The sequence below is a fragment of the Melanotaenia boesemani genome, chromosome 16 (genome assembly GCF_017639745.1).
Source record: "Melanotaenia boesemani isolate fMelBoe1 chromosome 16, fMelBoe1.pri, whole genome shotgun sequence".
Classification (NCBI taxonomy): domain Eukaryota; kingdom Metazoa; phylum Chordata; class Actinopteri; order Atheriniformes; family Melanotaeniidae; genus Melanotaenia; species Melanotaenia boesemani.
In genome coordinates, this window is record NC_055697.1 from 34,467,785 (window position 1) to 34,495,698 (window position 27,914).

Below are 27,914 nucleotides of genomic sequence, written 5' to 3' on the forward strand. Positions count from 1 at the left end.
GATGTCTGGTTCTGATCTCTAGTTCTGATGTCTGGTGCTATTCTCTAGTTCTGATGTCTGGTGCTATTCTCTTGCTCTGATGTCTGGTACTGATCTCTAGTTCTGATTTCTGGTTCTATCTTCTAGTTCTGATTTCTGGTTCTGATGTCTGGTTCTATTCTCTCGTTCTCATGTCTGGTTCTGATCTTTAGTTCTGATGTCTGGTGCTATTCTCTAGCTCTGATGTCTGGTTCCGATCTCTAGTTCTGATATCTGGTTCTATTCTCTAGTTTTAATGTCTGGTTCTAATCTCTGGTTCTGATTTCTGGTTCTGATATCTGGTTCTATTCTCTAGTTCTGATGTCTGGTTCTGATGTCTGGTTCTGTTCTCTACTTCTGATGCCTTGTTCTATTATCTAGTTCTGTTGCCTGATTCTGATTTCTGTTTTTGATGTCTGGTGCCATTCTCTAGTTCAGATGTCTGGTTCTATTCTCTAGTTCTGATGTCTGATTCTATTCTCTAGTTCTGATGTCTGGTTCTGATCTCTAGTTCTGATATCTGGTTCTATTCTCTAGTTCTAATGTCTGGTTCTAATCTCTGGTTCTGATTTCTGGTTCTATTCTCTGGTTCTGATGTCTGGTTCTATTCTCTAGGTCTGATGTCTGGTGCTATTCTCTAGTTCTGATGTCTGGTTCTGATCTCTAGTTCTGATGTCTGGTTCCTTTTTCTAGTCCTGATTTCTGGTTCTAATCTCTAGTTCTGATGTCTGGTTCTGATCTCTAGTTCTGATGTCTGGTTCTGATCTCTGGTTCTATTCTCTAGTTCTGATGACTGTTTCTTTTCTCTAGTTCTGATGTCTGGTTCTGATCTCTAGTTCTGATGTCTGGTGCTATTCTCTTTTTCTGATGTCTGGTTCTGATCTCTAGTTCTGATATCTGGTTCTATCTTCTAGTTCTGATTTCTGGTTCTGATGTCTGGTTCTATTCTCTCGTTCTCATGTCTGGTTCTGATCTTTAGTTCTGATGTCTGGTTCTATTCTCTAGTTCTGATGTCTGATGCTATTCTCTAGTTCTGATGTCTGGTTCTGATCTCTAGTTCTGATGTCTGGTTCCTTTTTCTAGTCCTGATTTCTGGTTCTAATCTCTAGTTCTGATGTCTGGTTCTGATCTCTAGTTCTGATATCTGGTTCTCATGTCTGGTTCTGATCTCTAGTTCTGATGTCTGGTTCTGATCTCTGGTTCTATTCTCTAGTTCTGATGGCTGGTTCTGATCTCTAGTTCTGATGTCTGGTGTTATTCTCTAGTTCTGATGTCTGGTGCTATTCTCTTGTTCTGATGTCTGGTTCTGATCTCTAGTTCTGATCTCGGGTTCTATTCTCTAGTTCTGATGTCTGGTTCTGATCTCAGGTTCTATTCTCTAGTTCTCATGGCTGGTTCTGTTCTCTACTTCTGATGTCTGGTTTTGATCTCTAATTCTTATGTCTGGTTCTTTTTTCTAGTCCTGATTTCTGTTTCTATTCTCTAGTTCTGATGTCTGGTTCTGATCTCTAGTTCCGATGTCTGGTTCCTTTTTCTAGTCCTGATTTCTGGTTCTAATCTCTAGTTCTGATGTCTGGTTCTGATCTCTAGTTCTGATCTCTGGTTCTGATCTCTAGTTCTGATATCTGGTTCTGTTCTCTAGTTCTGATGTCTAATTCTGATCTCTGGTTCTATTCTGTAGTTCTGATGTCTGGTTCTGATCTGTAGTTCTGATGTCTTGTTCTATTATCTAGTTCTGTTGCCTGATTCTGATTTCTGTTTTTGATGTCTGGTGCCATTCTCTAGTTCAGATGTCTGGTTCTATTCTCTAGTTCTGATGTCTGGTTCTATTATCTAGTTCTGTTGGCTGGTGCTATTCTCCAGTTCTGATGTCTGGTTCTGATCTCTAGTTCTGATGTCTGGTGCTGTTCTCTAGTTCTGATATCTGGTTCTATTCTCTAGTTCTGATTTCTGTTTCTATTCTCTAGTTCTGATGTCTGGTTCTGATCTCTATTTCTGATGTCTGATTCTATTCTCTGGTTCTGATGTCTGGTTCTGATCTCTGGTTCTATTCTCTAGTTCTGATGGCTGGTTCTATTCTCTAGTTCTGATGTCTGGTTTTGATCTCTACTTCTGATATCTGGTGCTATTCTCTAGTTCTGATATCTGGTTCTGATCTCTAGTTCTGATGTCTGGTTCTTTTTTCTAGTCCTGATTTCTGTTTCTATTCTCTAGTTCTGATGTCTGGTTCTGATCTCTAGTTCTGATGTCTGGTGCTATTCTCTAGTTCTGATCTCTGATTCTATTCTCTGGTTCTGATGTCTGGTTCTGATCTCTGGTTCTATTTTCTAGTTCTGATGGCTGGTTCTATTCTCTAGTTCTGATGTCTGGTTCTGATCTCTAGTTCTGATATCTGGTGCTATTCTCTAGTTCTGATATCTGGTTCTGATCTCTAGTTCTGATGTCTGGTTCTTTTTTCTAGTCCTGATTTCTTTTTCTATTCTCTAGTTCTGATGTCTGGTTCTGATCTCTAGTTCTGATGTCTGGTTCTGATCTCTGGTTCTATTCTCTAGTTCTGATGTCTGGTTCTGATCTCTAGTTCTATTCTCTAGTTCTGATGGCTGGTTCTATTCTCTAGTTCTGATGTCTGGTTCTGATCTCTAGTTCTGATCTCTGGTTCTATTCTCTAGTTCTGATGTCTGGTTCTGATCTCTGGTTCTATTCTCTAGTTCTTATGGCTGGTTCTATTCTCTAGTTCTGATGTCTGGTTTTGATCTCTAATTCTTATGTCTGGTGCTATTCGCTAGTTCTGATGTCTGGTTCTGATTTCTGTTTCTATTCTCTAGTTCTGATGTCTGGTTCTGATCTCTGGTTCTATTCTCTAGTTCTGATGTCTGGTTCTGATCTCTGGTTCTATTCTCTAGTTCTGATGGCTGGTTCTATTCTCTAGTTCTGATGTCTGGTTCTGATCTCTAGTTCTGATCTCTGGTTCTATTCTCTAGTTCTGATGTCTGGTTCTGATCTCTGGTTCTATTCTCTAGTTCTTATGGCTGGTTCTATTCTCTAGTTCTGATGTCTGGTTCTGATTTCTGTTTCTATTCTCTAGTTCTGATGTCTGGTTCTGATCTCTAGTTCTGATGTCTGGTTCTTTTTTCTAGTCCTGATTTCTGTTCCTATTCTCTAGTTCTAATGTCTGGTTCTGCTCTCTGGTTCTATTCTCTAGTTCTGGTGTCTGGTTCTGATCTCTGGTTCTATTCTCTAGTTCTGATGGCTGGTTCTGTTCTCTAGTTCTGATGTCTGGTTCTGATCTCTAGGTCTGATCTCTGGTTCTATTCTCTAGTTCTGATGTCTGGTTCTGATCTCTGGTTCGATTCTCTAGTTCTTATGGCTGGTTCTATTCTCTAGTTCTGATGTCTGGTTTTGATCTCTAATTCTTATGTCTGGTGCTATTCGCTAGTTCTGATGTGTGGTTCTGATTTCTGTTTCTATTCTCTAGTTCTGATGTCTGGTTCTGATCTCTAGTTCTGATGTCTGGTTCTTTTTTCTAGTCCTGATTTCTGTTTCTATTCTCTAGTTCTGATGTCTGATTCTGATCTCTAGTTCTGATGTCTGGTTCTTTTTTCTAGTCCTGATTTCTGTTTCTATTCTCTAGTTCTAATGTCTGGTTCTACTCTCTGGTTCTATTCTCTACTTCTGATGTCTGGTTCTGATCTCTGGTTCTATTCTCTAGTTCTGATGGCTGGTTCTGTTCTCTAGTTCTGATGTCTGGTTCTGATCTCTAGTTCTGATCTCTGGTTCTATTCTCTAGTTCTGATGTCTGGTTCTGATCTCTGGTTCGATTCTCTAGTTCTTATGGCTGGTTCTATTCTCTAGTTCTGATGTCTGGTTTTGATCTCTAATTCTTATGTCTGGTGCTATTCGCTAGTTCTGATGTCTGGTTCTGATTTCTGTTTCTATTCTCTAGTTCTGATGTCTGTTTCTATTCTCTAGTTCTGATGTCTGGTTCTGTTCTCTACTTCTGATGCCTTGTTCTATTATCTAGTTCTGTTGCCTGATTCTGATTTCTGTTTTTGATGTCTGGTGCCATTTTCTAGTTCAGATGTCTGGTTCTATTCTCTAGTTCTGATGTCTGATTCTATTCTCTAGTTCTGATGTCTGGTTCTGATCTCTAGTTCTGATATCTGGTTCTATTCTCTAGTTCTAATGTCTGGTTCTAATCTCTGGTTCTGATTTCTGGTTCTATTCTCTGGTTCTGATGTCTGGTCCTATTCTCTAGTTCTGATGTCTGGTGCTATTGTCCAGTTCTGATGTCTGGTTCTGATCTCTAGTTCTGATGTCTGGTTCCTTTTTCTAGTCCTGATTTCTGGTTCTAATCTCTAGTTCTATGTCTGGTTCTGATCTCTAGTTCTGATGTCTGGTTCTGATCTCTGGCTCTGTTCTCTAGTTCTGATGGCTGGTTCTATTCTCTAGTTCTGATGTCTGGTTCTGATCTCTAGTTCTGTTGCTCTGTTCTTTTTTCTAGTCCTGATTTCTGTTTCTATTCTCTAGTTCTGATGTCTGGTTCTGATCTCTAGTTCTGATGTCTGGTGCTATTCTCTAGTTCTGATGTCTGGTGCTATTCTCTAGTTCTGATGTCTGGTTCTGATCTCTAGTTCTGATATCTGGTTCTATCTTCTAGTTCTGATTTCTGGTTCTGATGTCTGGTTCTATTCTCTCGTTCTCATGTCTGGTTCTGATATTTAGTTCTGATGTCTGGTTCTATTCTCTAGTTCTGATGTCTGGTGCTATTCTCTAGTTCTGATGTCTGGTTCTGATCTCTAGTTCTGATGTCTGGTTCCTTTTTCTAGTCCTGATTTCTGGTTCTAATCTCTAGTTCTGATGTCTGGTTCTGATCTCTAGTTCTGATCTCTGGTTCTCATGTCTGGTTCTGATCTCTAGTTCTTTTTTCTAGTCCTGATTTCTGTTTCTGTTCTCTAGTTCTGATGTCTGGTTCTGATCTCTAGTTCTGATGTCTGGTGGTATTCTCTAGTTCTGATGTCTGGTGCTATTCTCTTGTTCTGATGTCTGGTTCTGATCGCTAGTTCTGATCTCTGGTTCTATTCTCTAGTTCTGATGTCTGGTTCTGATCTCAGGTTCTATTCTCTAGTTCTTATGGCTGGTTCTATTCTCTAGTTCTGATGTCTGGTTTTGATCTCTAATTCTTATGTCTGGTGCTATTCGCTAGTTCTGATGTGTGGTTCTGATTTCTGTTTCTATTCTCTAGTTCTGATGTCTGGTTCTGATCTCTAGTTGTGATGTCTGGTTCTTTTTTCTAGTCCTGATTTCTGTTTCTATTCTCTAGTTCTGATGTCTGGTTCTGATCTCTAATTCTGATATCTGGTTCCTTTTTCTAGTCCTGATTTCTGGTTCTAATCTCTAGTTCTGATGTCTGGTTCTGATCTCTAGTTCTGATATCTGGTTCTATTCTCTAGTTCTAATGTCTGGTTCTGATGTCTGGTTCTATTCTCTAGTTCTGATGTCTGGTTCTGATCTTTAGTTCTGATGCCTTGTTCTATTCTCTAGTTCTGTTGCCTGATTCTGATTTCTGTTTTTGATGTATGGTGCCATTCTCTAGTTCTGATGTCTGATTCTATTCTCTACTTCTGATGTCTGGTTCTGATCTCTAGTTCTGATATCTGGTTCTATTCTCTAGTTCTGATGTCTGGTTCTGATCTCTGGTTCTATTCTCTAGTTCTGATGGCTGGTTCTATTCTGTAGTTTTGATGTCTGATTCTGATTTCTAGTTCTGTTGCCCTGTTCTTTTTTCTAGTCCTGATTTCTGATTCTTTTCTCATGTTCTGATGTCTGGTTCTGATCTCTAGTTCTGATGTCTGGTGCTATTCTCTAGTTCTGATGTCTGGTGCTATTCTCTTGCTCTGATGTCTGGTACTGATCTCTAGTTCTGATTTCTGGTTCTATCTTCTAGTTCTGATTTCTGGTTCTGATGTCTGGTTCTATTCTCTCGTTCTCATGTCTGGTTCTGATCTTTAGTTCTGATGTCTGGTGCTATTCTCTAGCTCTGATGTCTGGTTCCGATCTCTAGTTCTGATATCTGGTTCTATTCTCTAGTTTTAATGTCTGGTTCTAATCTCTGGTTCTGATTTCTGGTTCTGATATCTGGTTCTATTCTCTAGTTCTGATGTCTGGTTCTGATGTCTGGTTCTGTTCTCTACTTCTGATGCCTTGTTCTATTATCTAGTTCTGTTGCCTGATTCTGATTTCTGTTTTTGATGTCTGGTGCCATTCTCTAGTTCAGATGTCTGGTTCTATTCTCTAGTTCTGATGTCTGATTCTATTCTCTAGTTCTGATGTCTGGTTCTGATCTCTAGTTCTGATATCTGGTTCTATTCTCTAGTTCTAATGTCTGGTTCTAATCTCTGGTTCTGATTTCTGGTTCTATTCTCTGGTTCTGATGTCTGGTTCTATTCTCTAGGTCTGATGTCTGGTGCTATTCTCTAGTTCTGATGTCTGGTTCCTTTTTCTAGTCCTGATTTCTGGTTCTAATCTCTAGTTCTGATGTCTGGTTCTGATCTCTAGTTCTGATGTCTGGTTCTGATCTCTGGTTCTATTCTCTAGTTCTGATGACTGTTTCTTTTCTCTAGTTCTGATGTCTGGTTCTGATCTCTAGTTCTGATGTCTGGTGCTATTCTCTTTTTCTGATGTCTGGTTCTGATCTCTAGTTCTGATATCTGGTTCTATCTTCTAGTTCTGATTTCTGGTTCTGATGTCTGGTTCTATTCTCTCGTTCTCATGTCTGGTTCTGATCTTTAGTTCTGATGTCTGGTTCTATTCTCTAGTTCTGATGTCTGGTGCTATTCTCTAGTTCTGATGTCTGGTTCTGATCTCTAGTTCTGATGTCTGGTTCCTTTTTCTAGTCCTGATTTCTGGTTCTAATCTCTAGTTCTGATGTCTGGTTCTGATCTCTAGTTCTGATATCTGGTTCTCATGTCTGGTTCTGATCTCTAGTTCTGATGTCTGGTTCTGATCTCTGGTTCTATTCTCTAGTTCTGATGGCTGGTTCTGATCTCTAGTTCTGATGTCTGGTGTTATTCTCTAGTTCTGATGTCTGGTGCTATTCTCTTGTTCTGATGTCTGGTTCTGATCTCTAGTTCTGATCTCGGGTTCTATTCTCTAGTTCTGATGTCTGGTTCTGATCTCAGGTTCTATTCTCTAGTTCTCATGGCTGGTTCTATTCTCTACTTCTGATGTCTGGTTTTGATCTCTAATTCTTATGTCTGGTTCTTTTTTCTAGTCCTGATTTCTGTTTCTATTCTCTAGTTCTGATGTCTGGTTCTGATCTCTAGTTCCGATGTCTGGTTCCTTTTTCTAGTCCTGATTTCTGGTTCTAATCTCTAGTTCTGATGTCTGGTTCTGATCTCTAGTTCTGATCTCTGGTTCTGATCTCTAGTTCTGATATCTGGTTCTGTTCTCTAGTTCTGATGTCTAATTCTGATCTCTGGTTCTATTCTGTAGTTCTGATGTCTGGTTCTGATCTGTAGTTCTGATGTCTTGTTCTATTATCTAGTTCTGTTGCCTGATTCTGATTTCTGTTTTTGATGTCTGGTGCCATTCTCTAGTTCAGATGTCTGGTTCTATTCTCTAGTTCTGATGTCTGGTTCTATTATCTAGTTCTGTTGCCTGGTGCTATTCTCCAGTTCTGATGTCTGGTTCTGATCTCTAGTTCTGATGTCTGGTTCTATTATCTAGTTCTGTTGCCTGGTGCTATTCTCTAGTTCTAATGTCTGGTTCTAGTCTCTGGTTCTGATTTCTGGTTCTATTCTCTAGTTCTGATGTTCTCTGTTTCTGATGTGGATTGTGGTTTTTACAGGGAGGTGATCACCATTCAGAAGTTCCTGGAGGCGGCGTCACGACAGGAAACCAGCGGGAAAGTTCGAATCCAGAACTTCATTGAGAACCTCCTGAGACGGATCGCTCTGGCCGAGAGGCTTCTGGAGTATTACCAGGCCAACAGGAGCCCCTCCCAGTACAGCAAGTCCAAGGTAGACCACCAGTAGTATAACCCCTGGTTTCAGTCTGATCTCTATCCTCGTTTCCTGGCTGCTGTTGTCATGGTGGTGTTTGTCCTGCAGCGTCTTTCTGTTGGTTTTTCTCTCACTTATATGTGATGGCTTATGACATAAACACACTTGGTCCTGATGTAACTTCCTGTTTTCTGGTCTGTGTTCAGTAACTAGAGGAATAAACCATCTTTCCTTCCTCCCCGCCCTGGCAGCAACCTGATCACGGACCACACAGAATCACTAAAACCAGGTGAGTGAGCGTTGAAGGTTCATTCCCACCAGCGACAGCTTTATCAGTCCGATCAATGAGTTTGTTTACATGACCGCTAAAATCTGGGACTAATCTGATTACTCTAATAATCTGATCCGTCTATCTATGGAGGACCAGAGACCCGAACCAAGAATCAGGACTTAACATACTCTGATATCTCTTCGCTACCTGGGTTACCCAGATATTCAGGGTCCTGGTCAACGATACTATGAAGCTGGTTTTCAACTCTGTGATTCAACCCCGGATTTTCCATCTGGATCAAAGTGTACTCACATAAAAGGGGCATAGTTTGCAGCATCTGACCAATCACAGAGAAACCCTGCAGGAAGAATTAAACACCCAGACCAGAAGCTGCACGGTTGCCATAGCAACAGCTAGGAAGGAAAGCTGGCTCTGTTAAAGTGTAAACTGGTGAGATTCTAGGATTTTAACTGATGGGAAGATAGAAACGAACATGACTGATTATTACGGCCCAGACGTTTGGGGCGGTGATGGAAAAATCTTGTATTGATGAAATAATGACCATCTGAGAAGACTCAGCTAGTCATCAATGATTGTGATCCGGACTGTTTTTACAGGACGCTGTTATCTTTAATGCCCCTGGGAGTGAATACAGTTGTAGAAACACCAAAGGACTTTATGACCCTCCTGCTGTGGTTGGTCAACGTGAAGCCTGACTCTGGAGTCCTGCACCAGTGGACAGCTGTTCCCAGGGGGAGGGGCTATATAAGGATGTGTCCTGAGACTGGACTCTAGCTCTAACATTGTCGGCTGGCCTGTGCTTAACTTGTCTTCCGGTTGTGTCTGAACTCCTGCAACTGCAGTAAACAGCTGTGTCTTCCCCCCAATCTGAGTGTCCATTGTTTATTGAGAGAATTTTCCTAACAGGCAGAGCTTCGTCAGTTCCTTCCTTCATAGTTTCCATCCCGGTCTTTAGAGGCGTTGCCTCCTTGAGCAGGTTTGTGTTGGAATATTAATTCCTCACCATAACGACATGAGTAGTTGTGGTTCCATAAATTCATGGTTCTACAGTTCTGCCATGTGTGAGTTTTACTATTAAGCTCATTAGTTCACATGCAGTCCTAAGCCCTGTTTCCACGGAGCGGCTCGGCCCGGGCTGGTACAGTTCGTAAGTTTTAGAACTGTTAAGCCAGTTCAGGTGAGCGTTACCACTGCAAGCCGGACCGTCCACTGGGAATGTGGGGTTCAGACGAAATGTCGAGCGTAGCGTCATACTAGTGCAACGACCACATAATGCTACAAACAACAATGGAGGCCAGTCAGCAGCTGGTTTTTGTTCTGCTTGGCTTTTAGTTCTTGGTATGAACGATACATGTCGCATCGCACGAAGAAGGTTGAAGCCACAAGGATACCACACCAACTGCTTTCACAGGAAAGGCTGGAATTCCATCATCATCCACTGGGGAGTTGTTGATGATGGAAAAGGACTATTCTGGAGTGTGACTGCAGGAAAACCTGGGAGCTGGCCAGGGAGGCCGGTACCCTGCTTGAACAAAGAATATCGGGGGGTGAATGTTGGCTACTGTGTGTTGGGGGAATCTGCCTACCATTTACAGAACTGGCTGCTGAAACAATGGCCGCTTGACAGCAGAACAACCTACAACACAAAACATCCAGGGCCCGGGTCGTAGTTGGAAATGCATTAGGGAGACGTGGTGGTGGTGTCGGCTTAGGAGGAACAACAGTCACATTAAACTTGCCAAATCCACGGTGCTTACTTGCCACCAGCAGGACTGGGACGCGTCTGCGGACCCAGCACTGCTAACAGCACGGGATGCTGAAGGAGAGCGGAGTACTCTGATGCAGCATCATATCCCATAACTGTTTTATGTCAGTATATAAGCTGCTACACCCTTTTTTTTATTATTAAACCTTTTGATCATCAGCTTAGCAGATGGAGAAGTGTTGCTTCTACATGCACTGAAATCTTTCCATAGTACCTGAGATAATGAAACTGGAATGATTATACAGAAGCATGTTATGTTAAATGAAGTCCTGTTTCAGCAATGCCTGGGCGGTGGCTCGGGGTCCCGACTGCCTCCCAGCACCTGCACCAGCTGCCCAAGGACAGCGAGGAAGGCCTGGTTGGAGCCGACCGGTGCCTCCTGGGTATTCTGACGCCTGAAACTGACCCTCCGAGAGGCTCTCCATTCTCTGCAGCTGCCTTTCATCTGCAGCCACATCTCTGTTCGCACTCTCTTCTCACCTGGAATATACGGAAGACCAGATCAGTGGGTTTTAAGCAACAGTAAGAAAACTAGGTGGATCTACATTAGCATAGCATCAGACTGCAGTCATAGCTGGAAACATACGTTATAAATCTCTGTTACAGCAGCAATCAGCTTAACAAATAACGAACACACAACAAATAAGAAAGATGTACGCACAGCAATAAGCTCAATAAACACAATATATACAAGAAAAGCTCAAAACACAAATAAAATAGCCACATAAACAAACCATGTTCCGTTATCATCATGGATTTGATGCAAGTAAACTACAATGGAATTTATTTCACAGTTTAATGTGACTTCTAAGTTAGGAAAAAGGCACAATTACAACTGCCACTCAGAACATCATGGCTTACCGGTGTGGTGACGCCGGGGTGCAGTGGGCGTAATCTCTGGTCTGGTCGGTGGGGACGCAGGGGGACTGGGGCTACTGGACAAAGTGGAGAGACCCTCGTCCTGTCTGGACGAGGCTTCAGTGTCAAGTCCTTGAACTGTAACTGAAAATGCAGAGAGTTTGATTCACAAACGAGAATACACACGATGTTAACGTTAGCAATAGCAGTTAGCATTAGGTAGGAAACAATGTGATGCTAAGCTAGTAAGAGACGAGATGCTAACCACCTTATCCTTTCCTTTCATTCGACTTTACAAAGATGTTGTGCAAAGACTGAATGGTTGTGTGCTGTGATTTCATAACTTGTTAGCAGAGCTAAAGCTAATGCCAAGCGGAAAAATGCGTACCAACAGGATCTATTATGGATTCCAGAAGTACAGTCGCCCAGTCCAGCCCTTCCACTCTGCCTTTGTCTGCTGGTCTGTGGCCATAAATATTGTCCATGGCATCGTACCACCTCCAAGTACTTTGACTGGTTTCTACTTCGGCCGTTGTCATCCTGAATTTTTCTGTATTATCTTTTAGCTTCTTAAGTTTTACCCGACATTGTTCTGACGTCCTTTCAAATCCTTGGGCTGCCATCCGCTGAGACATTTCTTTGTACAGGTTTTTGTTTCTCATTGCTCCATCCAGCTCATTCTGAATCACGCTATCGCCAGCTATAGCTAGCAAAGCTTGTAGTTCCAGAGCCGACCAGACCTTACTGGTGTTTGCAGTGATGTCTTTCTGTCCTTCAATCAATGGATTTTATCATTAGATGCCAGTAGCTCTGCCCTAAATGTACCGTAGCCTTTTCCTAGGGGCCTAAAACTGAAGGGGGTCCATAAATGATGCGATATGGTTCGGTTATATGGGCCCATTTTATAATGGAAACACCGAAAATAGCATTCCGGACCGTACTGGTCCAAACCGAACCACTCAGTGGAACGGGACTCTAGTGGAGCTAAACAGACTCAGGAACAAGTCCAGATCCAGGACCGAAACATTCTTCAAAGCTTTCAGCGACCAGGCTTCTTTTCTTCATCTAAATGATGCATCTGTCCCCCAAAACCTCCTCCTCTCCTCAGACTCCCCTCACCATCCACTACCAACCTGGACAGGATGGTCTAAGAATGGGCGGGACATTTTCCAAGAGATCTGATTGGTCAGGAGGTGGAGCTTTTATACTCATTGATCTCTGATCCAGAACAAAGCCTGGTCCGGAGCAGGTTAGCCGTTAGTGTAAGTTACCATGGTGATTTACCAGGTAAGAAGTGAACCAGCTTCGTAGGACAGAAAACCCCGGGTCAACCCCGAACCTACCTGGATGAGAGAAAATCCAGATTCCTGGTTCAGGTCTCTGGAGGGTCTTTGAAATAGCAACACATTTTGATGATGAGTAATTAAATGTGAAATAAAAATATAAATTCCTAAATATATTTTCAAATCCATGAATGAGTTCATACAAAAAGAAATCAAATTTCAGTGTTTTGTAATTACATGTTTTAAATGGAAATATTAAAAAGAATTATATATTGAAATAATTCCTTATTACTGTGATTTGTAAATGTATTTAAACTTCTTTTAATATAAGGAGAAATGAATAACAGGTTCATAAATGTAGTAAATCCCTTTTCCATTTTCTTTACCTTCCATTTTGAAATCCTTTTTGCAACTGGATTTCCTTCATGGTTTACCCTCACCATTTAGCTTTTGTGTGACACACAGGAAATGCCTGTAGTTACCACCTGTAACCATAGCAACAACCTTCCTTTCCTCCTTGTGTTTCATCACATCGCCAGGTCGGCAGCAGGCCAGCTGTTCTCATCTGGTTTCCATGACAACAGAACCCAGTACTCCTCCCAGTTCAGCGGCCATCCTCCATTCTCCAAACCAGGTGGGGGGGGCCTCAACCGGGAGCTCCTGGCCCAGTCGTCCAGACTGTTCTGCCGGCCCGAACACAGAGACGACATGTGGAACAACCAGCGCCGCCGGTGCACCGAGTATGAGGCCTAGAACCATGGAAATGGGTGGGGGGGGTTCCAGTGTGTTAACCTGTGGAGAATCACCTGTCGCTTTCATGTCATGGATGTAAACAGGAAGTAGAAACCGCGCAGCAATGCACTCTGGGTGACGTCACTCGGAGAGCATTGGTCCTTTAACTCAAAGCATCTCTGGTAAACAAAAACAGCTCTTCTGTAAACAATCCCTGATGCAGAAAAAAACGCCTGAAAAAGAGACATCACCGTAACCATGGTAACCATAAACTAATAACAGAGATCACTGATGTCATCAGTCCGTCTGCGGTTATCGTCTGAAGACTTTAAAACACTTGAGATCTGATAACCTTTAAGGAGTCTGGATCGTGGTTCTGGTGATATCCTCTCTTTAGTTTCAACCTTTACATCCCAACCCTGTTCCCCAGAAATTCCCGATCCGTTCAGTCATACCGACCCGGTTCCCCAGAAACTCCCGATCCGTCCAGTCATACCGACCCGGTTCCCCAGAAACTCCCGATCCATCCAGTCATACCGACCCTGTTCCCCAGAAACTCCCGATCCGTTCAGTCATACCGACCCTGTTCCCCAGAAACTCCCGATCCGTTCAGTCATACCGACCCGGTTCCCCAGAAACTCCCGATCCGTCCAGTCATATCGACCCGGTTCCTCAGAAACTCCCGATCCGTCCAGTTGGACGAGATTGCGATAATGGACATCAGAGGTGACCACGAGCTACCACATTAGCGGCAAACGCTAAGACAACCTGTTGTGGATGAATCATGTCAGTTTTCTTGAAGCTCTGTATTAACATGCAGGAGCAGCTTGGCCCACATCTGGAGGACGCCACAAACACAATGAATGTTCTCTGACTTTCAGAATAATTTGGTGTGAAGATTTAACCCGACCGTCGTGTAAGCGTGACAGACGGTCTGACGGGTCAGATGGCGCTGGGTCTACCAGAGCATTTCCTCTCTGCCTCGCTGTATTTCCTCCACTGACATGATTGTAAACGGCTGCATTTGGTGTCAAACGTATATTTGCTGTTGATTTACTTCATGTTCATCAGTATTTTTGGAAACTTGGTTTCCATGTTGTCCTGAAACCGGTCATCATGAAATGATGTTCAGAGCTTCCTGTCTTGGAATTGTTTTATGTTCCTGATTAACTTTAATAAAGTCATGAAAATGTTATACACCTGGCAGGTAACCCTCAGAAAAACCAAGAACTTTTAAATGTATTAGAATGTTTTACAGATGAAACTTTCAGATGATTTTTTTTTATTGTTTTAATAAACCAAGTCTGATTAAAATGTAGAGATGAATAAGAGTTTATGGTCTAAACTATCCTCTTCTGCTTGTCATGTCAGAAAATAACCTGGAATTAAGTACAAGTATGGGTGGAGTCTCCCAGAGATCCAGGTGTGGTCTGATTCTGAAGCACTGATGATCTGATCCAGTCTTACCGCTGCTGTTAGCCCAGAAAATTCAACCTGGAAGCAACATTTTTTCTTTCCAGTCTCTTTTTTATTGTGTTGTTGATGATTCTTGGAGACATGAAGATCTCCTGCTTCCAGTAACTCCGCCCCAGCGTCCTAGCCGGGAATAAACCTGCTTTTTTATTTTTCTGCTTCTCGTCCTCAGAATTGAACCATCCACCAGTAACCAGTAGGGGGCAGTGTAGGGACCAGTTAGACCAGATGGAAAGTAACAGGGGGGACATTTGGAAACCAGTTCTGGGTCCTTACAGACCCTCTATGCTGCTGCTGCTACTGGGATCTCTGAATGAGCCAATCACTGATCTCCTCTATTGTCTCCATGGTAATCATGTTTCCATCTTACAAATTCAGCATCTCTATCTGCTCTGAGGTCTCTAATATGCACCCTGGCGGAATACCATAATCTGTATGAATATGAACAAAAATGAGGACAGTTATACTAACAATGGAGCTGATTGGCTACGGGGAAAAGAGGTTAAATAAAGAATTACCTCCACTTTGGGGTAATTTACAAGGAAAAATGGCATGTTATGTTATTACTGTACTCAGATCTGACATTTACAGATCATGTGAAAGGAAAGACGTAAATCACTTCCACGTTTTAGTTCAAACTTCACTAAATTCTGTTTTCAATCAGACTTTAAGTTTCAGTGTGTTGTGTCAGCAGGAGGTAGAGGAGCTGGGATGGAGGAAGAAACATGGCCTGTAAGAGGTCACATGGCTGTACAGCCTGGAGATGAATGGCTGCATCTCTGTGATGGAAAGGTAAATGAATTCCATGTTTCTAGACTTCTTTTCTTGGCGGTGGGCAGCGATTTGGTGCATTAGCGCCACCAGCTGGCAGATGTGTGGACCAGAATGTCGGATGGAGGACTGAGTGGTTAACTTGTGATATATCACACCCTCTGTGATGACGACAAACCTTGGACCCAGGTTTCCCTTGCCCGGACGTGGGTCACCGGGGCCCTCTTCTGGAGCCAGGCCTGGAGGTGGGGCACAGAGGCGAGCAATTGGTGGCCGGGCCTTTGTCCATGGGGCCCGATCAGGCTCAGCCCGAAAGGGTGACATGGGCTTCCCCTCCCGTGGGCTGACCACCTGCAGGAGGGGCCATAGGGGTCGGGTGCAGTGTGAGCTGGGTGGCTGCCAAAGGTGGGGACCCTGGCGGTCTGATCCTCGGGTGCTGAAGCTAGCACTAGGGACTTGGAATGTCACCTCTCCAATGGGGAAGGAGTCTGAGCTGGTGCGCGAAGTTGAGTGGTTCCGGCTAGATATAGTTGGACTCACCTCGACACACGGCTTGGGCTCTGGAACCACTGTCCTTGAGAGGGGCTGGACCCTCTTCAATTCTGGAGTTGCTACTGGTGAGAGGCGCCGAGGTGGTGTGGGTATGTTCATTGCCCCCCAACGTTGGGGTGGACGAAAGGGTAGCCTCCCTCCGCCTTCAGGTGGGGGGTGGGTGGGTCCTGACTGTTGTTCAGAGTACCCACCCTTTAAGGAGCCCTTGGAGGGGGTGTTGGAAAGCACTCCTTCCGGGGACTCCCTCATTCTGCTGGGGGACTTTAATGCCCACGTGGGCAATGACAGCAAGACCTGGAGGGCGACCCGGGCGACCCCCGGGGGTGGATGAGGTCCCCCCAGAGTTCCTTAAGTCTCTGGATGCTTTAGGGTTGTATTGGCTGACACGCTTCTGCAGTATCATATGAACATTGGGGACAGTTCCCCTGGACTTTCAGACTGGGGTGGTGGTCCCCCTCTTCAAAAGGCGGGACCGGAGGGTGTGCTCCAACTACAGGGTGATCACACTCCTCAGCCTCCCTGGTAAGGTCTGTTCAGGGGTGCTGGAGAGGAGGGTCCATCGGATAGTCGAACCTTGAATTGAGGAGGAGCAGTGTGGTTTTCATCCTGGTCTTGGAAAGTGGACCAGCTCTACACCCTCTTCAGGGTCTTTGAGGGGGCATGGGAGTTTGCCAAACCAATCTACATGTGCTTTGTGGACTTGGAGAAGGCATTCGACCGTGTACCCCGGGGACTCCTGTGGGGGGTACTCCGGGAATATGGAGTGCCGGACCCGCTTGTACGAGCTGTCCGGTCCCTGTACGACCGGTCTCAGAGCTTGGTCCACATTGCCGGCTATAAATCAGAATCGTTTCCAGTGCGGGTTGGACTCTGCCAAGGCTGCTCTTTGTCACCAATTCTGTTCATAACTTTTATGGACAGCTTCGTTGGGCCGTGATCTTCAGCTCTCACTGGAGCGATTCGCAGCCGAGTGTGAAGCAGCTGGGATGAGAATCACACCTCCAAGTCCGAGACCATTGTCCTCACCTGGAAAAGGGTGGAGTGTTCTCTCCGGGTCTGCAATAGGGTCCTGCCCCAAGTGGAGGAGTTCACGTATCTCGGGATCTTGTTCAGGAGTGAGGGAAGGATGGAGCAGGAGATGGACAGGCGGATCAGTGCGGTGTCTGCAGTGATGTGGACTCTGCATCGGTCTGTCGTGGTGAAGAAGGAGCTGAGCCAAAAGGCAAAGCTCTCGATTTACCGGTCGATCTACGTTCCTACCCTAACCTATGGTCATGAGCTGTGGGTAGTGACCGAAAGGACAAGAACGCGAGTACAAGCGGCCGAAATGAGTTTGCTCCTTAGGGTGGCTGGGCTCTCCTTTAGGAAAAGGGTGAGAAGCTCTGTGATCCGGGAGGGTCTCAGAGTAGAGTCGCTGCTCCTCCACATCGAGAGGAACCAGATGAGGTGGCTTGGGCATCTGGTTAGGATGCCTCCTGGACGCCTCCCTGGTGAGGTGTTCCGGGTACGTCCCACTGGAAAGAGACCCCGGGGAAGACCCAGGACACGCTGGACGGACTACATCTCTCGGCTGGCCTGGGAACGCCTCGGGATCCCTCCGGATGAGCTGGTGAATGTGGCCGGGGAGAGGGAAGTCTGGGTTTCCCTGCTTAGGCAGCTACCCCGTGACCCGACAATGGATAAGCGGCAGACAATGAATGGATATATCACACGTTTATTCTGCAGCATCCTCTACAGCTAAGGCTGGAAAACGGTCAGAATAAGGAGGATAAAGTGGTTTTTGGTTCACTACTGTGACAAAGCACCTACATACCAGCATCTCTCACAGACCTAACGCTGAATTCTGATTATTAATATAACATGAGTAATAGTTTTGTTTTTATTGCCTTAAATAAAATGTGTAAATTCCAGAGATTAATCACTTAATGCATTCATTTGGACAGTCCCCATAAAAATCCCAATCTTATTGGATTTTTTTGCATGATCTGGCAACCTCCTGAAATGATCTTGAATCCCCGTGGGAGTCAGGACCCCCAGGTTTAGGGGATTTTTCACCAGCAGCAGTAACCTGCTGAGAGTCCATCAGTGCTTCAGCTTAGTCTCTGATTAACTGCTCCCTGATTGGTAGAAGGTGCATGAAGCAGCCTACTATTACCACCATGGTACTACTACATATGTAGCTGTTGTGTTACTGTGAAAGCATGTTTCATATGTAGCAAAAATAAAGAAAAGTATTTATAAAGTCCTGTAATCTTGTAAGTGTACATTTGTAGCAGAGGGTTCTATTTTAATGGTGTTTGATGGAGAGATACCTTAAACCATCTGGGAGCTGCTGGGTTTCATAAGAAGGGATGGACGGTCAGCCGGGTCCCTGCACGAGACGGACGGTCAGCCGGGTCCCTGCACGAGATGGACAGTCAGCCGGGTCCCTGCATGAGATCACGTCTGACTTGAAGTTAATTAATTTCAGTCCTGCATCCAGTTGTGTAGAGAAGCTAGTTTTCATGTTGTGTGAAGCGTATTTCATAGCCGAGATAGTTTGGATTTGGCAGGAGTTGATTTGAAGGAGAAATCTCTGGTTTTGTGCCTTCAATCCACAACTCTGTGGTCTGTAGATGACCTGGAAGTCTTCATGTGGAAACTGTTGGTATGTATGATAACCAGTGAAGATTAAAGGAGAAATGTAACGCCAAACTTAAATTTGTTTGTATTTCTTTCCCAGGATGTCTACAGGTGAACATCAGTCATCTTTTTTTCCCACCTGTCCAGCACGGTGGCGGCAGAATGATGGTCTGGTTGCTATGTTGTGCCGAACAAATTTGCTTTGCCAAGAGGTGCTTTATGGGTATAAGACTCCTCTTGATAATCTGATTTTTCTTTTTTTTATCTTATTTATTTATTTAGAATTCTGGAATTTCTGTAATCTTGCTGGGCCTCACTGGAGGAGACAGAAAAAGGAGAATAACGAAGAGAAGTCAAACAGAAGTTGAAAAAAGGAAGAGGAGGCAAAGATCCAGCAGATAGAAGCGACGAGCTTCAATCCAACCTAACAGCAGACAAGCAGCTGCTACACCTGTACAGTAATACAACAGAGAATTTCCTGCAGCTTTTACAGGTAAACTAAGCAGACAATCATCAGGAGTTCCTAAAGAATAACCAAGACAACAACAACATGAATCACAACAACAACCAAAGAACCAGAAACACACACACCTGAACCAAAGCATCTCTTAGTGTATAAACTGGACACCTCAGTGCTGAGTCAGCATGCAGAGGATGAGGAAGGAGGAGGGTCTAAAGCTTGCTACAAACTCTGTGAGAAGTGAGAACTTTGTTCTTGTTGTCTAGTCCGCAAGAGCAAGAAAAAAGTTTGTATTGGTCTGGTCATTTCAACGTCCACGAGAAGTTTCGTCCACGACGGGGCGGGATTACTGCAAGGGGTCCTTTATTTCTGATCTATTGTAGAAATTGGGTGCCGGACCTGGTGCAAGAATTGCGTCTTTTTATCTATTATTTCATTAAGTTCAAGTTTAGCTTTCCTTATAGCATTTAGTGTGTGTTCTTCTGGGGAGACATGGTAAGCTCCTCTAAGGATTTAATTCTGAGTTCTAACTCTGAGATTCTCAAAGTTTCCTTCTTTTTGTTATGAGAAGAGAAGGAAATTATTTTCCCTCTCATTACTGCTTTTCCTGCTTCCCAAAGAACACACGCTGAAGTTTCTGGCAAGTCGTTATTTTCTAGATATAAGGACCATTCTCTTTTAAAGTAGCTGATAAACTCAGGATCTTTAAGTAATGACGTATTAAATCTCCAGTTTCTAGTTGCTGGTTTATTGCTCTTATTTCTCAGAGTGAATGATACTGGTGCGTGATCACTAATGCTAATAGGATGAATTCTGATTTCTGACATGTCATTCATCAGCGAGCTGCTAGTTAAGAAATAATCTAATCTAGAATAGGAATGGTGGACCGAAGAGAAGAAGGTGTATTCTCTTAGTGTGGGATGGTGAGAGCGCCAAACATCACAGAGACCAAAATCCTTCATGTTTCTGAGGATTTCCAGACTCCATGACTTCCTGTGTGTTGCGGCAGACTCTGCCACAGACACATCCACTTCTGCCACACATCGCCGCAGTCAATCTCCGGACACTAATCACTCACACTTGCAATCGATCCCGTCAACCGGCTTTATGTACCTTAGTCACACATCCTCACTTTGTCTGACCTCGTTTCAACATTGTTGGACTAACCCTTTTTCCGTTCCCAGGTCCGACTCTCCTGGCTGATTCGACGACTCCTCAGAATATCCTTCTAGTAAGAAAAGTGCTCGTCTGCTGTAAATAAATCCTGTTAACCCTGATCTGTCTCCACTCCACTGTACTCCACTAATCACTCTAAAATTGCCTACATTATTACTCTGCTATCAGGACCAGCTCTCTGGTGGGCCAAGACCATCTGGCAGCAAGAAGGCGCCGTAACCCAATCCTATGCATTGTTTACTCACCATTTTCAGGATGTTTTTGGAATACCTCAAGGAGACTCCACCTTTCAGGAACAATTGTTCTGGCTATGTCAGGGATGTACTGATATTAATGATCTAGCAGAAACCAGCAGATGGAATGAGACAGCCCTCACAACCCATTTCACTCTGCCTCCAACTTTCTGCCTATGATGACAACTTAGGTTTGGAAAATTCATTCAGCTCACCGCTCAAGTGGCCTGCAAAAGAGAAATTTGCCTGCGGGAACTGACACCTCTGGCTGCCGCCAACCCCACTGACAGCCCAGAACCCATGCAGGTGGATGCAGTACGTCTCACTCCCACCGAGCGGCGAGACACCTCACGCCACTTCTCTTCCCTTCGACTCCACTCACCACAAATTCTGTCCCTAACGACTGAATCCCTTACAGTCACGGCCCTCCTAGACTCCAGATCGGCAGGGACCTAATTCCCGACAGGAAACTCCCTTCTGGTCAGATATACCCCCTCTCTATCCTAGAAAATAAAGCTATGGAGGAGTATATTGATGAGGCCATGGCACATGGACATATCCAACCTTCCTCCTCTCCTGCAGCCTCCAGTTTCTTCTGCATGGAAAAAACGGTGGCGGTTTGAGATCTTGCATCGACTATAGAACCGTGAATCAGAGCATGGTCAAATATAAAAATCCCCCTCCACTGGTGCCAGCTGCCCTGAAGAGACTTAGAGGGGCTTAGACCTATACCAAACTGGATTTAAGGAGTGCATATAACCTCATCTGGATTCTTCATGGACATGAATGGAAAACAATTACCCTTACAGGTCACTATGAATATCTCATCATGCACTATGGATTATCCAGTGCTCCTTCTGTGTTTCAGGGCATGATGAACAAGATCTTCTGCGACATGGTCAATCAGTTCCTTTTAGTCTAGACTGATGACATCCTGATCTATTTCCCAGACCTGCCGTCTCACATCTGTCAGGTGAAACAGGTATTGGAACAATTAAGAACCCACCAGTTGTTCCTAAAGGCAGAGAAATGCTTGTTTCATCAGCCCAAAGTCAATTTCCTGGGCTATGTGGTAGGATCTGAGGGGGTTACAATGGATCAATGAAAGGTTCAGACCATCCTGAACTGACCAAAACCCACCACCATAAAGGCTCTTCAACGCTTCCTGGAATTCGCCAATTTCTACAGGAGGTTTATTCATAATTATAGTTCCATGGCAGAGGTGGGGCACGGAGGCGAGCGCTTGGTGGCCGGGCCTTTGCCCAAGGGGCCCGGTCAGGCTCAGCCTGAAAGGATGACATGGACCTCCCTTCCCGTGGGCTCACAACCTGCAGGAGGGGCCACAGGGGTCGGGTGCAGTGTGAGCTGGGCGGCTGCCAGAGGCGGGGACCCTGGCGGTCTGATCCTCGGCTACAAAAGCTAGCTCTAGGGATGTGGAATGTCACCTCTCTGGTGGGAAAGGAGCCTGAGCTGGTGCGCGAGGTTTAGCGGTTCCGGCTAGTTATAGTTGGACTCACCTCGACGCACGGCTTGGGCTCTGGAACCACTGCCCTTGAGAGGGGCTGGACCCTCTTCCATTCTGGAGTTGCTCCCGGTGAGAGGCACCGAGGCGGTGTGGGCATGCTCATTGCCCTCCTACTTGGCGCCTGTACGTTGGGGTTTACCCCGGTGGACGAAAGGGTAGCCTCCCTCCGCCTTCGGGTGGGGGTACAGGTCCTGACTGTTGTTTGTGCTTATGCACCAAATAGCAGTTCAGATTACCCACCCTTTTTGGAGTCCTTGGAGGGGGTGTTGGAGAGTACTCCTTCCAGGGACTCCCTCGTTCTGCTGGGGAACTTCAGTGCTCACGTGGGCAAAGACAGCGAGACCTGGGGGGGCGTGATTGGGAGGAACGGCCCCTAATCTGAATTCGAGTGGTGTTTTGTTGTTGGACTTCTGTGCTTGTCATGTACTGTCCATAACGAACACCTTGTTCAGACATAAGAGTGCCCACATGTGCACTTGGCACCAGGACACTCTAGGCTGCAGTTCGATGATCGACTTTGTAGTTGTGTCGTCGGACTTGTGGTCGCATGTCTTGGACACTCGGGTGAAGAGAGGGGCAGAGCTGTCAACTGATCACCACCTGGTGGTGAGTTGGCTCAGATGGTGGGGGAGGATGCCGGTCAGGCCTGGCAGACCCAAGCGTGTTGTGAGGGTCTGCTGGGAACGTCTGGCGGAGTCCCATGTCAGAAAGAGTTTCAACTCCTATCTCCAGCAGAGCTTCAACCATGTCCCGGGCGAGGCGGGGGACATTGAGTCTGAATGGGCTGTGTTCAGTGCCTCTATTGTCAAGGCGGCCAGCCGCAGCTGTGGCTGTAAGGTTGTCGGTGCCTGTCGTGGCAGTTACCTGCGAACTTGTTTGTGGACACTGGCAGTAAGGGATGCCGTCAAGCTGAAGGAGTCCTATCGGGCCTTTGTGGCCTGTGGGACTCCAGAAGCAGCTGATGGGTATCGGCGGGCTAAGCGGAGTGCAGCTTCAGCGGTCGCTAAGGCAAAAACTCGGGCATGGGAGGAGTTTGGAGAGGCCATGGAAAATGACTTCCGGACGGCTTTGAGGAGGTTCTGGTCCACCATCCGGCGGCTCAGGAGGGGAAAGCAGTGCTCCGTCAACACTGTGTACAGTGGGGATGGGGGGCTGCTGACCTGGACTCGGGACGTTGTGAGGCGGAGGAGGGAATACTTTGAAGACCTTCTCAATCCCACGGACACGTCTTCCAACTAGGAAGCAGAGTCTGGGGTATCTGGTGCTGGCTCTCCTATCTCTGGGGCTGAGATTACTGAGGTGGTTAAAAAGCTCCTCGGTGGCAAGGCCCCGGGGGTAGATGAGGTCCGCCCAGAGTTCCTTAAGGCTCTGGATGCTGTAGGGCTGTCTTGGCTGACACGCTTCTGCAGCATCGCGTGGACATCAGGCACAGTTCCCCTGGACTGGCAGATTGGGGTGGTGGTCCCCATCTTCAATAGGGGGACAGGAGGATGTGCTCCAACTACAGGGGGATCAATCTCCTCAGCCTTCCCAGTAATGTCTATTCAGGGGTGCTGGAGAGGAAGGTCCGTCGGATAGTCAAACCTCGGATTGAGGAGGAGCAGTGTGGTTTTCATCCTGGTCGTGGAAAAGTGAACCAGCTCTACACCCTCTTCAGGGTCTTTGAGGGGACATGGGAGTTTGCCCAACCAATCTACATGTGCTTTGTGGACTTGGAGAAGGTGTTCGACCGTGTCCCCCGGGGACTCCTGTGGGGGGTACTCCGGGAGTATGGAGTGCCGGACCCGCTTGTACGAGCTGTCCGGGCCCTGTACGATCAGTGCCAGAGCTTGGTCCGCATTGCCAGCAGTGAATCAGAATCATTTCCAGTGCGGGTTGGACTTCACCAAGGCTGCCCTTTGTCACCAATTCTGTTCATAACTTTTATGGACAGAATTTCTAGGTGCAGCCGAGGTGTTGAGGGGATCCAGTTCGGTGTGGCCGCAGAGAGAGAAGTCTGGGTTTCCCTGCTTTGGCAGCTGCCCCCTCGACCCGACTTCGGATATGCGGAAGATAATAGATGGATGGATGGATAGTTCCATGGCAACTCCCCTTATGTCCTTGCTCAAAGGTAATCCACGCTCACTCACCTGGAATCCAGAGGCCGACGACTTACGGCAATTACAACATGCCTTTACTACCGCGCCTGTCTTGCACTACCCCGAACCAGAGCTTCCTTCTACCACTGGAGTTTGCGCAGTACTTTCTCAACGCCTTCATCTGTGTGCCTTCTTTTCAAGGAAGTTAAACTCTGCTGAGTGTAATTATGATGTCGGAAACTGAGAACTTCTGGCCATCGAGTTGGCTCTGGAGGAGTGGTGACACTGGCTGGAAGGTGCCCAATACCCCTTCGAAGTGTTCACGGATCATAAAAACCTGTCATACCTCCACGAGGCCCGCAGATTGAACCCTCTGTGAGCAAGGTGGGCTCTTTTTTTTCACAAGATTTAACTTCTCCATTATGTAGATTCCAGGTACCAAGAATCACAGAGCAGACACCCTTTCCAGGGTGTATGAGAAAGAGGAAACTGCGAAGGACAAGGAGACCACTCTACCCTCACAAGTGGTGGTAGAGGCAATTTAATGGAATGTGGAGGATCCTATCTGGGAAGCCCTATTCTATTCTATTCTACAGTCATGTAGCAGATGCTTTTATCCAAAACAACCTACATTTGAGAGTAACAACAACACAAGAATAATTCAAACAAGATGGACGTCATCATTAAGTGATTAGTGATCAGATTACTGGGAGTCCAGTTGGACCCAGGTGCTGTCATGTAGTGCTAGAGGCAGTGCATATAAAAAAAAAATTTTGTCCTTTGTTTAAATTAAAGATCATGATGTCATCACACAACATCTTCTTGGGCATAAGTGCAGCAGCTTCTTCAGTACTTGGTTGAGCGAAAGAGCTGGACAAATCTTTCTAACTCCTATATTCTCAAACTGTGGTACGTGTACCACCAGTGGTACGCGAGAGCCCTCTTGGTGGTACTTAGAGGAAAGTCATAAATATTTTTAAATAAAATTATTAAACATTAAAGGTCGCGGGTAAGCTGGAGCCTATTCCAGCATTACCGGTGAGAGGCAGGTACACCTGGACAGGTTACCTGTCCATCGCAGGGCCAACACATAGGGGACAAACAACCACAACGGTGGAAGGAAGCTGTAGAACCTGGAGAGAACCCAGGCATACACGGAGAGAACATGCAGACTCCACACAGAAAGGCCACAAAGTTCGAACCTCCCCCTCCAGCTGAGATTCAAACCAGCGATCTTCTTGCTGTGAGGCTGTGGTGCTAATCACCACACCACCGTGCTGCCCAGTTCCTTTATGAACTCTCCATAGCTAATAGCTATGTATGTTATAGCTTAATATGTTTCCTACTGTATGTTCAGGTTTTTCATGATGGTGGTACTTGGTGAGCTCGATATTTTCTCATGTGGTACATACTGTAAAAAGTTTGAGAACCACTGTTCTAACTCATTCTGAGTAGAAGAGTTAAGCTACGTGTGGAAATGCTCCTTAAACAACTGAGTCTTTAGCTTGCTTTTAAAAGTGGATAAGGACTCTGCGGATCGGACGGAGTTTGGTAGATCGTTCCACCACCGGGGAACAACAGAGGAGAAGAGTCTAGCTACTGATGTGGCGCCACCTTGTGGTGGGAGCACTGGGCATCTTTCACTGGCAGAGCGTAACTGTGGAGAGGGAGTGTAGCTCTGGATTAAGGAGTGGAGGTAGACCGGAGCCGTTTGGGTTATTGTTTTGTAAGCCAGAAGCAGAGCTTTGAATCTGATGCTCTGCAACTGGAAGCCAGTGGAGAGCGATTAGCAGCGGAGTGACATGAGCTCTTTTGGGCTGGTTGAAGACCAGACGTGCTGCTGCATTCTGGATCATCTGCAGAGGTTTAACTGAGCATGCAGGCAGGCCACCCAGTAAGGAGTTGCAGTAGTCAATGCGTGAAATGACCAGAGCCTGGACCAGGAGCTGGGCCGTGTCTTCAGTCAGGTAGGGTCTGATTCTCCTGATGTTGTAGAGAGCAAATCGGCAAGATCGAGCAACCGAGGCAACATGGTCCTTAAAGGTCAGCTGGTTGTTCACCATGACACCAAGATTCCTGGTAGAAGATGTAAACACAAGCGTGATGGAGTCAAGCTGCAAGCTTATCTGTGGCGGTAAGGAAGGATTGGCTGGAAAGACAATAAGCTCGGTCTTGGACAGATTTAGCTGAAGGTGGCGATCCTTCATCCATGCGGAGATATCAGCAACATGCTGATATTCACATTGAGATGTTGCGTCGTCAGGTGGGAAAGAAAGAAAAAGCTGAGTGTCATCTGCATAGTGGTAGGAGAAACCATGAGAGCTAATGATGCACCGAGTGAGGAGGACTTGGTCCTCATTTAGAGAGTGGAAGGAGCAGAGTGAGGCACCAGTAGCTGGTTTGGTAAGGCTGAGTTGGTCCGGCTCAGTGAATTGGTTACTGATGGTAGCGACCTTTTCAGTGAAGTAGGAAGCAAACATTTCTGCAGTCAGCACAGTGGGAGGCTGAGCAGGTGGTGGAGATAGAAGAGAGTTAAACACCATGAACATGTCGTGTGTTGGGAGCATTGCGGATCTTGTTCTGATAAAAAACTATCTTGGCCGCCTTTAGGCTGAATGTGAAAGTTTCAGGTTTTTGCTGGTACTCAGACAAGTCAGTGTGCTCTTTTGATTTGCGCCACTTTCTTTCTGCAGCCCTGAGTCTGGCTCTGTGCTCCCTCAGAACCTCTGTGAGCCATGGACTGGGAGGGTTTCGTCTGGCTGGTTTTGACACCAGAGGACAGAGTTTGTCCAGAGAGGAGGCGAGAGAGGAGCAGAGTGTTTCTGTAGCCTCATTAACAGACAGTAAAGAGAAGTCTGAGTGGGAAGGGAGGGTAGAGGAAACCTCATCAGACAGCTGTGTAGGTCTGAGGAATCTCAAGTTTCTGCGGTAGGACGCCATTTTTGGAGCCGCTTGAGTGACATGAGGAAGGAAGACAGAGAATTTAACCAGGAAGTGGTCTGAGAGATGCAGCGGGGTGACGGACAGGTCGGCTGTGGAGCAGTTTCTGGTCAGTACCAAGTCAAGAGTATTACCAGCTTTGTGTGTTGGAGGAGTCTGAACCAGTTTGAGATTGAAAGAGTAGATGAGAGCCAGAAAGTCAGTTGCTGTGGTTTGTCAATGTGAATGTTCATGTCTCCCATGACAATTAATGGTGTGCCATCTGCTTTTGGGTCCTCTCCAAGTCAGGCTCCAGGCACTGTGGGGTGACTCCAGGCCAGGCTCCTCCTGCGTCTCACCAGGTGCAGTTCTGGTGCTGTGACACTAGTACCTTCTAGACACCATTCACCTTGGCAAAAGTAGCACAACAACCAGATACTAACTCACATGAAAAAAAAGAGAAATTATCTCTTAGTATACAAACACACTGAACACCTCAGTGACTGTGTCAGCATGGTAATTGGTAAATGGACTTGTACTTATACAGCGCTTTTCCAGCCAGTTTGACCACTCAAAGCACTTTACACTACTTATCACATTCACCCATTCACACACACATTCACACCCCGATAGGCACATCGGGAGGCAACGTGGGGTTAAGTGTTTTGCCCAAGGACCCTTCGGCATGTAGTCAGTGGAAGCGTGGAATCGATTTGCCTAACTTCCAGTCGAAAGACGACTGCTCTTCCTCCTCAGCTACAGCCGCCCTTGCATGCAGTGGATGAGGAATGAGGAGGGATCAGTGATGAAGAGTGGTGAGTGAGATCATGAAAATGTGACCTCGCCAGGTACCGGCCATCCAGGGCGGCCTGAGCGAAGGGTCCAGGGCCCAAACAATAACTCCAATTATGCTTCCAAACTGTATAACAACTTAATAAAGTTTTTAACATTTAAGAAATTATGACGTCCCATCTTGTTTGAATTCATGCTTGTGTTGTTCTTCCTCTCAAATGTAAGTCGTTTTCGATAAAAGCGTCTGCTAAATGACTGTAGAATAGAATAGAATAGAAGAAATGTACAATCTGGTCATCACTTACCAGCATAGCACATCACTGGTATCAACAAAACAGGCTATTTGAGCAGATTGTTCTTTAGGG

The 27,914-nt window shown here is 45.7% G+C and overlaps 1 protein-coding gene across 5 annotated transcripts in view; it reads left to right on the forward strand.

The window, feature by feature from the left end:
* Window positions 1–21,634, forward strand: part of znf365 (zinc finger protein 365) — a 28,456-nt gene extending 6,822 nt beyond the window's left edge. For 2 of the 5 annotated variants that reach the window (XM_042011162.1, XM_042011163.1), the window contains exons 4-8: window positions 7,865–8,036; window positions 8,270–8,307; window positions 12,756–12,956; window positions 14,594–15,437; window positions 21,458–21,632. In XM_042011162.1, coding sequence (XP_041867096.1) covers window positions 7,865–8,036; window positions 8,270–8,307; window positions 12,756–12,956; window positions 14,594–14,621 — 439 coding nt within the window. In that variant the 3' untranslated portion in view covers window positions 14,622–15,437; window positions 21,458–21,632. Of the gene's footprint in view, window positions 1–7,864; window positions 8,037–8,224; window positions 8,310–12,755; window positions 12,957–14,593; window positions 15,438–21,457 lie in introns of those variants that run through there. The other 3 variants (XM_042011164.1, XM_042011165.1, XM_042011166.1) reach the window with 3 other exon arrangements.
* Window positions 21,635–27,914: the final 6,280 nt, after the last annotated feature.